Consider the following 15308-nt stretch of genomic DNA (forward strand, 5'->3'; position numbering starts at 1 on the left):
CCTCTGCCTCCCGAGTGCTGGGATTAAAGGCGTGCGCCACCATCGCCCGGCTCCCTATGACTTTTAACCGTACTAAAAGTGTCAGTACTTCATAAACTAAGAACTGTGAGAACACTAGCCTGATATCCAAGTGTTCAGACCCATGCAGACAGTCTGCTGAGAATCGGAATCTTTCCATTTCTGTTTGGTTAGTAGTAGCACCGTCACGGGGACCTCCAGCGGTCACCTCCGTCCTGAGGCTGGCTCCCGGTGTCTCCACCCCTTTTACGGACTAGGAAACCGCAGTCAGACTGGCGGCCAATATAGATCTCAGAGGATCTCAAGTCTGGCTGCCGATAAAAATCAGAGGTTATAAGAACCTGTCCAAACACGCAAGAGGAAACGCCAGCGCCGCCAATGAGAGAGCTTATTCCTAGCCTTCTAGAAGGGTCTTTCAAGTTTTGCTTTTCCGAGGCTTCAGCGATCCACAAACGCAGCTCTTTTCTTTTGCGGAATAAGACATTTTTCCAGGAGGATTTTCTTTTCCATCGACCGGGAGATGAAAAACAAGGGAGTAATGGAGCATTGGGAAGGGACATGAAATAAAATCTAGTCCTTCCCCTTTCCTAGCCGGCATGCTTTTCTCCCATTCTTGCATTCCTGGAGCGAAACAAGAAACCCGACTGAATTAAAACGCTGAGCCACCGGGAAGTCATTCGAGAACTACCTTCTAGGGCTCGATCGTCACCGGAAGTGACTGCAAACCCTACCCTGCATTGTCCCGCCCTCCCGTTGCGCTACCAGTAGGCGACGGGGCCGCCGTACTTCCTGTCCCCGGAGCCGTAGTCCGCAACCCCTCTTACTCCTCTCCTATTGGCCACCATAGGGACGCGCTGTGATTTCCTATTGGTCGCGTCTGTCTTCTGGCGCCAAGCCGCCTCCCTCCAGGTACTGTCTGGTCTCTGGGTGCCGGATAGGTTACAGGCTGAGAGGGCGTCTGCCCACTGGACCAGTGAGCAGCGTGGAGCGTGAGGGCGGCGGCTGCGTGGTAAGGCAGGGCGGAACTCCGTGTGGCCATTGGCCAGGGAGGGTACAGGCTGGAGATCCGATTGGCTGGGGAGAAGGGACGGTGGTGGGGTTCGAGCTGCGCGGCCTCAGCAGCTGCGGGAGACGGAAGTGGTGAGAGCGCGGCTTTGGAGGGTCGGGCGGACGCCGCCTGGGTGAGTCACTGTACCCCGTGCACTGCCAGCCTGGGAACCACAACGACCGAGTCCTGCCCGGCCCTCACCGACTCTCTTGAGTCCCGCCCTCTGTCATTTGGGGCTCCGCCTCCGAGCCTGTAGCCCCGCCCCTAGAACCTGGGCACCTGGGATCCCCTGCCAGCCTGGTCCGTCCCCCCTACCCCAAGACCAGATTCCCTAACTGAGGAAACCCTGGGCATCCTAGGCCTGGTCCTTGTCGCTCGCTTCCTCTCCCCGTTTCTCAGGCCGCGTGCCAGTGAGCCGTGAGGCAGCACCTCCGGCTGGCCGCTTGCGGGCTCCCCCGTGAGGGAGGGAAGGTTGGTAGGATCACAATGGAGGCTTTAATCGCTGTCGCCTCCTGTGGGACTCAGCTGCACACCCCCTGGGCATACCAAACATGAAGGAGTGCCAGTGACACTCAGGCCTGGCTCCCTAAGTGGGCCTAGAAGGCCTTCACTTGAAATACTTGCTAATTCGACCCATTTGACAGATGTTGACTCCTTGGCGGGGCTGGCCCGATTCTGCTCCTGCTCCTGCTATTGTGTGGGCTCCTCCCTATAACCTTCCGTCTACTTGGTCGCGAGTATGCTCTGCAGGACCGGGCCAACCCTGCTGCTCTTTATCACAGGTTGTGGTCCCTCTCCCTCTTGCCCTCTGCTCTGGACTCTGCCCCCAGTTTCAGGTCAGGTGGGTGTACTCCTAGACTCAGAGACTGGCCGAGCAGCCCTGTGGATTCATGCCCCTACCCGGGCTAAAAGTGAGTCCCAGTTGGGCAGTCTGTCTCTTCAGAGTTGGCATTTCTTGTCTTCTGTAAAGAGCAGGGTTTGGAGTGTTCTACTTCTGGGTGTGGGATAGGAACGGTTGAGTTCTGCCGAGTAAACGTGGATGATACTTACTCCTGCTCCTGAACTTTAGGGGTGGCCTTCTCACCGCGCAGGGTCACTTCACTGTGCGCGGGACCAACTTGTTGCTTCTCCCATCGCCCGATTTGGTGTGGTGGCTTGTCGAGAGGCTGGGTCCCTCTGTGACAGAGGAGGAGTCGTAGAGAAGGCCAGGGGAAACCTGTGACATTTGTTGACTCCCTGGTGATGTTAATGGTGCTCTTTACTCTTGTGTTCTGTCTCCTTTAGTGACGAGCAGGCAGCCAGGACCCTCGCCGAGGTAGAATGGTGAGTACCCCCATTTCCTCATACCGCTGTGTGTGATCCTCCAGTCTGTCTGTGGGAAGCTGCCCCACCTCTCTCGGCCCTAGTACTTCAGGGTACTCTGTTTGCCTCTAACAGGTTCATCCGACCTGATAAATTGTTTCTTTTTTTCTTTCTTCCTTCCTTCCTTTTTTTTTTAAACCTTTTTCTTTTCTTTCTTTCTTTTTTCTTTTTCTTGTTTTTTTTTTTTAATTTTTTTAAAATTTTTTTGGTGGTGGGTGTTGTTTCAAGATAGATTCTTGCTGTAAAGCCTTGGCTAACCTGATACTAAAAATGTAGTCCAGGCTGGTCTTGGATGTGTGGCAACCCTCCCGCCTGTCTCCCAAGTGCTAGTATTACCGGTGAACGCGGTGTTGGGCCTTGCACATGGTAGTCACGTACTCTTCACGCTGAGTTGTTATGCATCTGGCTTACGGTTTCTTAGGACTGAAAAAACAGGCAGCACACAGCACTGGGCTGAGCAACTTAGGGTTTTTCTATGTGTTATGTCATGCCTTCCCCTACTCACACACTGTACCTCTTCTTGCTTTTCTTGGGTTCCTGGTTAAAACTCTCCATATTCCGGTCTTTTAAAAAAAAAAGCCAACCAAGCTTTTCTTATCTTAAGATTTCTAAACTTCAGGGCGTGGTGGCACCGGGGCTCTTTTCCAGTACTCGGGGGCAGAGGCTGGTGAATCTCTCTGAATTCAAGGTCAGCCAGGCGCAGGTAGTAAGTTCCGGGACTACAAAGAAAGACCCCATGGCTTTAAAAAATAAAAAGTCAGATCCCTGAACTTCTAGTGAGTCTCATGAATATATTGTTGGTGCTGTGCCAGAGAGACTCCGCCCAGACTGTCGGCCTTTTCCAGGTCCCAGGTGCTGCCATCTATTAAGTTCCCACAGACGGAAGCTTACCTACTATCTCCTAGGCGGCTCTCAGAATATCACCGGGGTGGAGCGGCACAACCCTGACAAATTCCCGAGCTGAGGGAATTCCTTAACTTCCCGAGAGCTAGGGCTCCTACAGTAAGCTGAGGAAGAGGTGTGGGCAGCCTTTTCTAGACCGTTCTCACCCTTTGGCTGCACGCCTCCTCCGTCTTTCTTTCAAGAGTCCGGGTTAATGAATTCAGTTAGCGCATGCTCTACCTCTGCACCTGCTCCCACCAACTGATACCTCATCTCCTCTTTCCTCTCGGTCTACACTGAAGAGAATGCGCCTCAGGGTCAGCCTCGTCTCCTTACTCTAGCACCGCCACTATTAATAACTTAGGTGAATCTCACTCTTCCCCTCCCGGAAGTCTAAGAGACTCACGGGGAAACGGGATGGAGGTTTAGTTTTTGGAGAGCTGGGGTCATATTTGACACTGCTGGGCATTATTGAAAGTACTTAATAAAAATGTCCGGTTTTTCTATTCATCCCACTTCCCCCAGACAAAGCCCTCGTTTCTGAACGTTACCAGGTACGGGAAGTGTGAGAATTCTAGCAAGCTCCTCCCGCTACTTTTGGAAACACTAAGTCCGTTATCATTCACTACTCCTTGTTCCTTGGCTCACCACTCAACTCCATTCATTCTCTCTACTCCTGGGCTTTGAGTTTTGTTTTTCCATAGCTTCAGTGATCCATAATCCCAGTCCTTCTCTCAGACTAACACATTCTTCCAGTAGGCTGTTCTTTTCCATTGACCAGGGCGTATGAATCAAAGGAGAGACGGGACTAAAGGAGAAGGGCTGGGGAGGACCATAAAATAAAAGGGGTTCCCCTTACAGAAATGTGGAGTGACCACTAAGATGATACTAGACCAATATTCTCTTCAGAGGACAAGAGTTTAGCAAAAGCAGGTAGTGGAGGAGGGTGAACCGAGCCTAGGTGGGCGGTAATTTCGGAGGGAAAAAAGAACTGCTTCCGGCTGTAAAGACCTTGGGGTGAGCTCCCTCTTGGAATCTGCTGCAAGCATAGAGGTGGGAAGTATTGTGTGACAAGAAAGGTGTAGGGTAGCACACCTGGAAAAATGGGAAATGAAAGGGTGTGGGCGAACTCGTTTCCCCTTTCTGAGCAGTCCCAGGGCAGTCCCTCGGCCCACTCTAGAATGTCCCTAGAGTTCCCGGGGGTTGTGGCCCCCAGCCGCCCAGGGGCTGTGGGGCGGGAGGAGCCAGGGCGGCGGGCGGGGCCCCAAGAGCCGCTCCGCCTCTGCCTCCACCTCGCCGGGGCGTCCTGGGCGCTCCGCTCCTGTCGTTGGGCTCCCCTCCCTTCCGCGCTCCTGCCGGAGGGCGGAGCCGGGCCCGCTCCATTGTGGAGAGGAGGGGAGAGGCGCGCGGGAGCAGAGGCTGGGTCCTGGCGCCAGGGCGCTCGCTTCTGGCCGCGGCTGCATCAGGCGGGCCCCGCTGCCGGGATGCAGCGGGCGCCCGGGGCTGGCGGGCAGCGCAGCAGCTCTGGGGACATGTGCGCTGGCCCAGACAGCCCGCGACCATGAGCCTGACCGCCCGCGTCTCCTGCTCCATGCTTAGCTGCTTCGTAAGTGCCAGGCCTGTTCTGCCAGGGCCTGGGGCGGGGGTTGGGGGAGCGCTCAATGCATGCTTTACCCACAGCCCCGCCCAAGGACCCCGGCACGACCCTAAACCTTAGGGATGGGGGAGACGGGTTAGCTTTTTTCTCTCTCAGACTTGCTTCAAGAAAGCGGGTACTGGGGATTGTAGAGGGCCGGGGATGAAAATTCTGTGATTCTTTCTGGCTCTGCAGCCGCTGCCCTTGACTGCAGATTTTCAGGCCCCGCCCTGCAGGGGTACATCCCAGTACCTCCTCCTCTCCATCTTGATCCCACCCGCTACATCCTTGCTTGGGGATGTAGGATGTACGTAGTAGGCTGTGTGGGATGTTAGGGAGCTGAACGAGGAGCTATCTCGAGGTCTCCAGTCCCCTCCCCCTCACACACTCCGTTCACCTGACATACCAGTCTTTTCTCCTTGACTGTCCCCCAGACAGCCTCTTTTCTCCATCTTCCCTCCCTCTGCAGGGTTCTGTATCTCTGAATCATTCCCAGCCTTCCCTTCCTCCTCTCTGGCTAATGCTCCTTCCCAGCCTCCCCCATCTGTCCTCTCAGATGTCGTGTCCCCCCAGCTCCCCCCCCCCACACACGAGGTGTCTGCCAGGCCTTCTCTCTCCCCTGGCTGTCCTTGGGTCTCCTGCTTCCTTCCTGAGCGTGGATTCCCTTTTTTCCCTTCCCTTGGTAGCTGGGAGCAGAGTGACTTCTGCTTGCTATGGGTATTCCTTAGGAATTCCCCTCAGATCAGCAGGCAGTTGGTTGCTTGGCACTTGGCAGGTAGTGGGGGCTTGTCAGCCCAATGGGAAGATAAGCTCAGCTCCAAAACACATCTTCCTTTTTGAAGGCACTCACAAAGCCCTCTAGAGGCATGCCACTGAATCCCCCCAACCTTCTCTTTGTCTCCACCCACCAGGTTGGTGCTTAAGTGGCTGGCAGGGCCTGGTTTCCTTTCTCCCTGTAAGCCAGCCTCCATACCTGGCTCCTGTTCCTCAGGTGTCTCTTTCCCAGTCATCTTGTCTCATTCTGACATAAGTCTCCCTCGTTCCCTCTTCCTTGCAGTTTTTGCAATGTTGGTTCTAAGAAGTCTGTAAACCGTACAGATTCCCAAGGCCTCCTTGGCTAACCTCGTGTTTCCCTGAGCACCCCCTCTATGTTACCCTGCCCAGCCCAGCCCAGGCTCCTTTCCCTCTTCTAGGAAGCAGAACCTTTAAATATCTGGTGTGGAGGGTATCTCTAGGTTTGTGGGAGAGGAGGAAAGTGAACAAGCCTCAGGAGCCAGGTGGGATCTGGCAACTCAAGGTTATGGCCTCCCTGCAGGGTGAGGAGGGGCCCCCCAGCCTGGAGTACATCCAAGCCAAGGATCTGTTCCCCCCCAAGGAACTTGTGAAGGAGGAGGAGAATCTTCAGGTAAGGAGGAATAGGAGGCTCAGGGAGGGAAGGAAGGGTTTGCTTCCTGCCTGGTTAGAACTTCCCAAATCTTTAGAGGATCTACCAGAGCTTGGCTTCCTCCTCCAAGGCCTCCAAAGGGAGTGGATATATGTATTTGTTGATCTGTGCTTTATTGGAGCCTTTGGCTAGGGAAGGAGAGTCAGGTTTCCTGGACTGGCTGTTGACTCTCCCGCATTGTCTACCTTTGTCTGAGGGGCTCTAGGGAGCAGGGGCTCCAGAGAGAAACAAGGGAGACACTTGATTCTGGACTGAGTGTTTCTCTGACTTTGACAGGTACCCTTCACAGTGCTACAGGGTGAGGGAGTGGAATTCCTGGGCCGGGCAGCTGATGCCCTCATTGCCATCTCCAACTACCGGCTGCATATCAAGTTCAAAGACTCTGTCATCAACGTAAGTTCTTGACTTATTTGCCTCACACCAAAGGTGGGGTCCCTTTGGACTGCAAAAGTTTGGTTCCCATTCTCTACCTAATTGTGTCTCTAAAAACAGTTGGGATTCCCTTCTCCTTGGCTTTGGTATTTCTTGCTTCATTCCTCTGCGCGCAGGTTTGTCTGTCTCTCTTCCTCCCTTTCTTTTATCTTGTTTGGGCCCCACCTCCTTTAAAGGTTTATTTTCATTGCGTGTACGCACGTGCACCAGGTGCGAGCCTAGAGCCCGAGGAGACCAGATGAGGGTATTGAACCAGAGTTACAGGAGGTTGTGAGCAACTGTGTCGGTGCTAGGAACTGAACCCAGGTCCTCTGCAAGAGCAGCAAGTGCTCCTGACCATTGAGCTACCTCTCCAGCCCCCTGTGTAGCCTTATAGAGGAAGGTGGTACCAGTGGCATTAATAGAAGAGCATGGACTTTGGAACCAGGCAAACTTGGTCCTTTTATCTTGCACTGCCACTTCTCTGTCACCTTGGACAAGTGATGATGTTCTCCTCGTTGAATAAAATCACTGCCTTCAGGATTATTATGGTATTAACTGGTTACGTGTGTGAAGCACCTGGCATAGTTACCGGGCCCCTAATAGACCCTCAGCAGATGCTGGCTCCCTTCTCCCCACTGGTGCATCACCTTCCAGGCTAGGGTGTATCTAAGCCTCAGCCTGCTCTCCCTCTGCAGGTGCCCCTCCGGATGATTGACAGTGTGGAAAGTCGTGATATGTTCCAGTTGCACATTGCCTGCAAGGACTCCAAAGTGGTGAGGTGAGCACAGTGGGGCCCCACTCACGTGCTTTGACCCGAGTCTTGTGCAGACCTCTCTACTGCAGGGTCCCTTTGGAGCAAGAGAGGAAAGATACCACTTCACTTTCTCCATTGGAGGAGGAGGTGACAGTTCCGTTCTCCATTCTTAGTTGGAAGGTCAACTTGCTAACCCATTCTGTCTTGACCTGAAATACGATGGGGGATGATATTTAGCTGATGGAGCCATCATGAAGATTGCTCGGGGTAATGCGTATGAACACCTAGGGCAGCATCTGGCACAGGAATCTCATTTAAGTAACATTAGTTTATTGAGCAGAGTATATCATACAGTTTACGTAATGTGTATATATATATATATCAAAGAGCTCACAAAAATTTCTGCCCTAAAGATATTCTGGGGGGGGGGAACTATCAATAGATTAGTGATATACTTTAAATAATGATAAGTGTAAAGCTAAAAATAAAATCAAGAAAGGCTTTAGTGTCTTATAGCTTTAAAGAAGTGACCAGATAAAATTGCATAGATAACGTGTGTTTGTGTTAGAGTCAGAACCCGAGGAAAGTAGCTGAGCAGGTATTTGAGGAAAGGTATGCCAAAGGGCAGGTGCAGTGCAAAGGTCCTGAAGTGGGTGTGTACCCGTGCCTGCAGGTCAGAAGAATGGCAAGATGCTGGTGTGGCCTGAAGGTGTGCGCATGGGTGAGGGTAGTGGGCCAAAGGCACAAGAGCAAGGGTCAGAGGTTACGGTGACTGGGATTGGTTTTCACTTTAGGGAAACTGAGAAACCTGTGGGGGATTTTGAGCAAAGGGCTCAAATGCGATGGGTTCGCTCTAGCTGTTACGTTGAAGCCAAGTAGAAGAAAATGGGGACAAAAGCCAAGGCTGAGGTTGAGTTACTGGTTAGGAAGCCACCACAGTTGACTCAGGCGAGAGGCGGTGGTGCCCCGCCAAAATAAGGCGTGGTCAGGTTCTGGCTGCACTCTGAGGGTTGAGGTGACAGCACTTGCTATGAGTTGGCTATAGAGCAAAGGGGACTGGGCTGGTCCAGCATTGAGAAGGAAGCCTAGGTCAGGGCCTTCTGTGCCCTGAGGTCTCTGGCAGACTCATGAGAATCCATATTGCTCTTTTTCTTTATGAAAACTAAAGTTGCTTAAGGCAAACATAGCGTGAAGGTGCTGAGAACTTCCTGCTCACACTCCAGGCTCATCTGGAGTCGAGAGGAAAGACTGTGGCATCGGGATGCTGGGGGGGCTTCAAGGAGGAGGTAGGACTGAAACTCTAAAACCTCAGTAGGGCGTGGCTAGGCAGAGGAGACTTTATTAAGAGAAAGAACGAGCAAGGAGATGAGAATGCCAAGAGCAGGACCTCGGCCTCATGGGGGCGGGGGGGGGGGCACTGGCTGGTCGTGTGGCCAGAAGGTTTGGTGTGAGACATGGCAGAGCTCATCAGAGCACATGTGTAAACATAGACACTCGTGGGAAGAGAGTTGTCACAAGAGACAACTTCTTTCAGATGGCCAGTGTCTCCTCTACTCCCAGGGTCAGTATTTCCTTACCTCCTGCTTTGTAGCTTCCTTTCCTCAGTCTTTATGCTCTTGATCCCATGGTTTATCTACCCCTTGCCTCATCCAAGCCCGTGGCTTCTTGCCTGGCAGGTGCCACTTCTCCACTTTCAAGCAGTGCCAAGAGTGGCTCTCAAGGCTAAGCCGGGCCACAGCAAGACCTGCCAAGCCCGAGGATCTCTTTGCCTTTGCCTACCATGCCTGGTGCCTGGGGCTGACCGAGGAGGATCAGCATACCCACCTGTGTCAGCCAGGTGAGGCCAGGCCATTTTCTTGGGGAATCTGCTTCTTAGCCCATGATTCTCATCCCTCCTCCACCCCTGGATACTGGTGGTCTGAGACGCTGACAGGCTGGGCATCTATTGCAGGAGAGCACATCCGATGTCGACAGGAAGCAGAGCTTGCCAGGATGGGCTTTGACCTGCAGAACGTCTGGAGAGTCTCGGATATCAACAACAATTACAAGTGAGGGTGCAGGGCTTGGGTCTAAAACACAGCCCATATCTGAACTCTCTCTATGTTTAGATTAAACGTACTGGCTATAACTTTTGGGCCCGTGAGGGAGGAGGGCCTACATTGTCCCTGTTGTCTCAAAGACATCCCCTGGGATTGTTATCCCATATTTAGATCAGGACACCCTTCCCCCATCTTTCCTCAGGCTGTGCCCTAGTTACCCCCAGAAGCTGCTGGTTCCTGTGTGGATCACAGATAAAGAGCTGGAGAACGTGGCGTCTTTCCGGTCTTGGAAACGCATCCCTGTTGTCGTGTACAGGTGAGGCAGGATGGGATAGAAAGTAGGAGGCCACCTTTTATGCAGCTAGGAATGAAAACCCATGGTGCTGCACGTCTTTAATCCCAGCACTCAAGAGGCAGAGGCAGGGGGATCTCTGTGAGTTCCAGGACAGCCAGGGCCACACAGAGAAACCCTGTCTTAAAAAGCAAAACAAAAATAAAACCTTAGGTACAATCTCAGATTTTTTTTTTCTACCCAAAGATTAAAGCTTTAAGGAAATTGATTTTTGGTTGTTGGTTTTAAGATTTTTTTCCCCTTTTCCCTTAGTGTATATATAAAATACTGTATTTACTAAGAGGTTGGCAAGCTGGCCTATACCTTCTTTTATGAGGTTAGGGTTTTACTTTTTTTAAAGACATGGTTTCACTAGGCGTCCAAGTATCTTTCTGCTAGCATTCTCTCTCATGAGTGCTGGAGTTGCAAGTATGTGTCAGCATGTCCTGTTTGGGGGTTATTAATACATGGCAGAGGTTGCCTGTGACCTACAAAGTCAGAAATTTTGGCTGGTTCGGTAGTGGAAAGTTGGCCAATTCCTATATCAGAATGTAAGTAAATAAGCTTTGTATGATGGCACACACGTTTAATCCCAGCACTCTGGAGACAGAGGCAGGTGGATCGCTGTGAGTTTGAAGCTAGCCTGGTCTATACAGTGTGCTCCGGGCTAGCCGGGGCTACAGAATGAGATCCTTTCTCAACAATTATAGATGGGATAGATGGTGATCATGAGGTTTGGAGCGGTTCATGTTCTTAACTCGGGCTGTTCTCTTGGTGCATGTTTGAACCTGGAGCAGGTGCTGTGCAGATTCCATGAGTCAAGGTCACAGTGGGAATACCACATCCATTTCAGAAAAAAATGTCCTCTAGAGATGTGAAGGCTCTTGGTAGCTATTTACATGGCCTGGATATGCTTGTAGCCCTTGCTGGCTCTGGAGACCGTGGTCGGCCCCCATGAGGTCTCTGCGGTAAGCTTCTGGAAGCTTGGAATACCAAGGGCATTATGATTTCTTCTGTTTTATCAGACACCTGCGCAATGGGGCTGCCATTGCCCGCTGTAGCCAGCCTGAGATCAGCTGGTGGGGCTGGCGCAATGCTGATGATGAATACCTGGTCACATCTATTGCCAAAGCTTGCGCCTTAGACCCCGGAACAAGGGCCAGTGGGGCCTCCCTCAGCACCGGGACCAATGATGCCAGTGAGGCGTGTGACACTGATTTCGGTAAGGCTTGGGTGGTGCCCGTCCCCCCAGTTATAGGCCCCCTGCTAGCCTCTTGCCCCCAGGAAGTCCCCAGTGAAACCATGGGAGAAGGATGACAAAACAGAGTGCCTGGGGTCCTGCCTTATGGGAGGTGGAGGTCTGAAGAGCCTGAAAGACAGTTCCTTTTACTCCAAGACTAGCGTGCCGTGGCGTGACTAGTTGAGCCTGAGTCTTCTTCCTGCTATGTATTTAGATTCTTCTCTAACTGCATGCTCTGGGGTGGAGAGCACAGCAGCCCCTCAAAAACTGCTGATCCTGGATGCACGGTCCTACACAGCAGCAGTGGCTAACCGGGCCAAGGGTGGCGGCTGTGAGTGCGAAGGTACTGTGATCACTCATGTCTACAGTCAGGGCTCTCTCTAGGGCAGTGCTGGTGAGGAGGGGGTTGAGGGCAGCTTGAGGATTTGACAGAGCCAAATAAATCTGCTGGGATCCAGGGTCTGCCACTTCCTAGCCTTGATTGTGAAGTATAAGTTACCCCATGAGTTTTATTTTCTCATCTGTAAAATAAGGATGATTCATACCTTGAGAGGTTGTCAGAATGATTAGCACTCAGATAGAGAAGATTGTTGGCTCACAGCAGCTACCAATTGTTGAGAATTTATATTGTTATTCCTAGTGCTGCTGCTATGAACATAGTGTTTGAGTTACTGTTTGGGTAGTGGCACTTGGCTATCCAGAGGTAAAGGGGCAATTCAGAGTCTAAGAGTATATTTACTATGTTGCCATACTGGAGTGTTCTGTCCGTTCAGGGGAGCTCTGTGCATGGGAACTGCTCTTAAGTGGTTGTTTCCAGGACAGATTTGCATGTTCCACTTTCCTCTCCGGTCTACAGAGTACTATCCTAACTGTGAGGTCGTGTTTATGGGAATGGCCAACATCCATGCCATCCGGAACAGCTTCCAGTACCTCCGGGCCGTGTGTAGTCAGATGCCAGATCCCAGCAAGTAGGTGCTCCCTTCGAGACTCCAGCACTGCACATCTTTAGAGATCTGAGGGGGAGATGGGAAGTTTGAAGTTATATAGACTTCAGTGTCTGAGCGGGGCTGAGTGCAGTGCGCCACTCCAAGAACACTTCTTCCACTCCTGGAGTGACGCTTTGCCATGGTCATAGGCCATTGGATTCTTTTTTCTGAGATCACTATTCTACCAAAGAAAATAGAGAACTGGGGAGAAGTGTGGCTAAGTATACAGGTGATACTTCACAATTCCCCTTTTGAGTCTAAGAAGCTCCTTCTGTGTCTCATTTCCCTAACTTTCTATCAAATACCTCTTGGCGGAAAGGTCATGAGTCAGACTTGGTTTCAACCCTCAGTGGGGCTTTTGTGGGCTAGAGCTGGCTGAGGAGGCAGAGACATAGTGGTAGCCCCCAATCCTTAGTGATTCCGTTTCTCTCTGCTCTTGCACAGCTGGTTGTCGGCTCTGGAAAGTACCAAATGGCTGCAGCACTTGTCAGTGATGCTAAAAGCGGCTGTGCTGGTAGCTAATACAGTAGATCGGGAAGGCCGGCCTGTGCTGGTGCACTGCTCTGATGGCTGGGACCGTACGCCACAGATCGTAGCCCTGGCTAAAATATTACTGGATCCATATTACAGGACCCTGGAGGTACTGAGAAGGGATTTGGAAGGACAAAGGAAATGAGGGAAGAGGGGTGGATGATTCAGGCTTTCTGGGAGTGTGCTGGGAATGTCTCAATGGAGGACATTAGTGCTTTGAGTCCTCTTCCGGGCTTGACTCTTGTGGCTGCCAGCTCCCAGCCTTAAACAGTCCCCTAGAAAACTGGACCCTAGTCCTTCCAGAGTTGCCTTGTGCTGAGACTGGCCATTTTACAGGGCTTCCAAGTGTTAGTGGAGTCTGATTGGCTGGATTTTGGGCACAAATTTGGAGATCGCTGTGGCCATCAGGAAAATGCAGAGGACCAAAATGAACAGTGTCCAGTGTTCCTCCAGTGGCTTGATTCTGTTCATCAGCTGCTTAAGCAGTTCCCTTGCCTGTTTGAATTCAATGAAGCGTTTCTGGTAAGTCCTAAAGCCCGTGGCCAGGGTTGGAGAATGGTATCAGAAGGCCCTCAGGCTCACACTGTCTGGGCTTCCTAGGTAAAACTGGTGCAACACACATACTCCTGTCTCTACGGCACATTCCTGGCCAACAACCCCTCTGAGCGAGAGAAGCGCAACATCTATAAGCGGACATGCTCTGTGTGGGCACTCCTGCGAGCTGGCAACAAGAACTTTCATAACTTCCTCTATACGCCTGGTTCGGACATGGTAAGGCTGAGTCCTTTTCCTGCTAGAAGTCCTATAGGGAGAGGAAAGGAGAGGAGGGAAGGGGGGGAGGAGAGGGAAAGAGAGAGGAAGGGAGGGAAGGAGAGGAGAGGAGGCTCTGAGTCAGTGAGAAGTGTAGAGCCAAATGTTCAGGGAAGGAAAACGAATGAGGGCTCTCAGAACACTAACACTGGGCTGCTTCCCTAGGTCCTGCATCCTGTGTGTCATGTCCGGGCCCTGCACCTCTGGACAGCTGTTTATCTGCCTGCATCATCTCCATGCACACTCGGAGAGGAAAATATGGATCTTTACCTTTCCCCAGTGGCTCAGAGCCAGGAATTTTCTGGCCGTTCTCTGGACAGGTGAGAAATAATTGTTTCCCCTCTCTTCACAAGGAAAGCAGGAATTGCTTCCTAGTCCATTTCACCTCAAAGCTTCCTTTTGTCTGTCTGTCTGTCTATCTCTCTCTGTCAGTTTTTCAAGGCAGGGTTTCTTTGTGTAGCCTTGGTTGTTTTAGAAATTGCTGTACAGGCTGGCCTCGAACTCAGAGAGATCTGCCTACCTCTGCCTTTGCCTCCCGAGTGCTGAGATTAAAGGTGTGCTTTTTGAAGTTACAGTCTACTGGCTGAATACTATAAAGTCTAACAAAGAACTCAGACTTCTTATATTTCTTATTTTAGGGTCTTTTGAGCCAAGTCCATTGTCACGGGATAGATTTCAATGCTTTTTTCTCAAACTATGAAAAATTTTTTGAAGAATTCCTTGGCGCTGTTTTACATAGGAAATTTTTATGAAGGACCAGGCAGGCACCGGGGCTGTTTCTATGTCCCAGATGTGGTTTTGTTTTGAGAGAGGGTCTTCTGTGTACTGGCGCTGGACCAGAACCCTTGATGCTTTAGTCTCCCAAATGTCGGGATTACAGTTATGCCATAGCACTGGGCCATAATAAGCATTCGAATAGATTTTTAAGTGGACAAATATATGCTTAGAATAAAGGTAATTATGAGTGTAGAAAAAGTATTATGGGAGAAAGGAACAAAGAAACAGATATATGAGAGATAGCTTTGAAGAAAACAAAAGAAACAAAATTAACTCTGGAATTGGTAGAGGGGAGAAGGACATTATTTTGTTATTTTGAGACAAGGCACCTTGCTATGTAGCCCTAGCTGGCCTGGAACTTACAAATCTTCCTACCTCTACCTCCTGAGTGCTAGGATTAAAGTCAAAGGGAATAGAAAGAAACACATGTTACTGTAGGCTATACAATACTACAATTGTACAATATTACAGTTGTAGGCATTACAGTACAGTTTATTTTATAAATTAAAAATATTGTTTTTATTTTATGTATATGGATGGTTTGGCTACACACATGTCTGTGTTCTGTGTTCATGCCTGGTTCCCGAGGAAGCCAGAAGAGGGCATCAGATTTCGCAGAATTGAAGTTACAGGAGGTAGTAAGCTAATATGTGTGTGCTGGAAACCAAACCCAGGTCTTCCACAAGAGAGCAAGTGCTCTTAACCATTGAATCATCTCCCCAACTGCATTTGATTCAGTTGTCAGTGATAAGACAGCATAAGCAGTGATTATGACCTACTAGCAATGGTATATCTGAAGAGTTTACCATTAAGTTTGGTAGAAGCACGGGGACTAGCCAGCTCTGCTATTGTGTAATTCCTTTATAAAAAGTTGCTGGAGGGGCCTTGTTGGGGCACACCTTTAATCCCAGCAGAGGTGGATGGATCTCTGTGAGTTTGAGGCCAGCCTGGTAAACAAAGCAAGTTCCAGGAGAGCCAGGACTACACAAAGAAACCCTTTCTCAAAAAGCAAAAAAAAAAAAAAAAAAAAAAAAAA

The 15308-nt window shown here is 50.8% G+C and overlaps 1 protein-coding gene across 7 annotated transcripts in view; it reads left to right on the forward strand.

Annotated features, from left to right (window-relative positions):
- Positions 1 to 1009: 1009 nt before the first annotated feature.
- Positions 1010 to 15308, forward strand: part of Mtmr4 (myotubularin related protein 4) — a 23017-nt gene continuing 8718 nt past the window's right edge. Inside the window, exons 1-15 of one of the 7 annotated variants that reach the window (XM_050156812.1) lie at positions 1010 to 1027; positions 2351 to 2389; positions 6262 to 6351; positions 6667 to 6783; positions 7500 to 7582; positions 9235 to 9395; positions 9510 to 9606; positions 9800 to 9913; positions 10954 to 11150; positions 11383 to 11511; positions 12025 to 12136; positions 12599 to 12794; positions 13022 to 13207; positions 13286 to 13456; positions 13661 to 13815. In XM_050156812.1, coding sequence (XP_050012769.1) covers positions 2387 to 2389; positions 6262 to 6351; positions 6667 to 6783; positions 7500 to 7582; positions 9235 to 9395; positions 9510 to 9606; positions 9800 to 9913; positions 10954 to 11150; positions 11383 to 11511; positions 12025 to 12136; positions 12599 to 12794; positions 13022 to 13207; positions 13286 to 13456; positions 13661 to 13815 — 1811 coding nt within the window. In that variant the 5' untranslated portion in view covers positions 1010 to 1027; positions 2351 to 2386. The other 6 variants (XM_050156808.1, XM_050156811.1, XM_050156810.1 and 3 more) reach the window with 6 other exon arrangements.

This window comes from Alexandromys fortis, unplaced genomic scaffold, assembly GCF_014885135.2.
Source record: "Alexandromys fortis isolate MF-2015 unplaced genomic scaffold, M_Fortis_MF-2015_v1.1 scaffold_31, whole genome shotgun sequence".
NCBI classification, from domain to species: domain Eukaryota; kingdom Metazoa; phylum Chordata; class Mammalia; order Rodentia; family Cricetidae; genus Alexandromys; species Alexandromys fortis.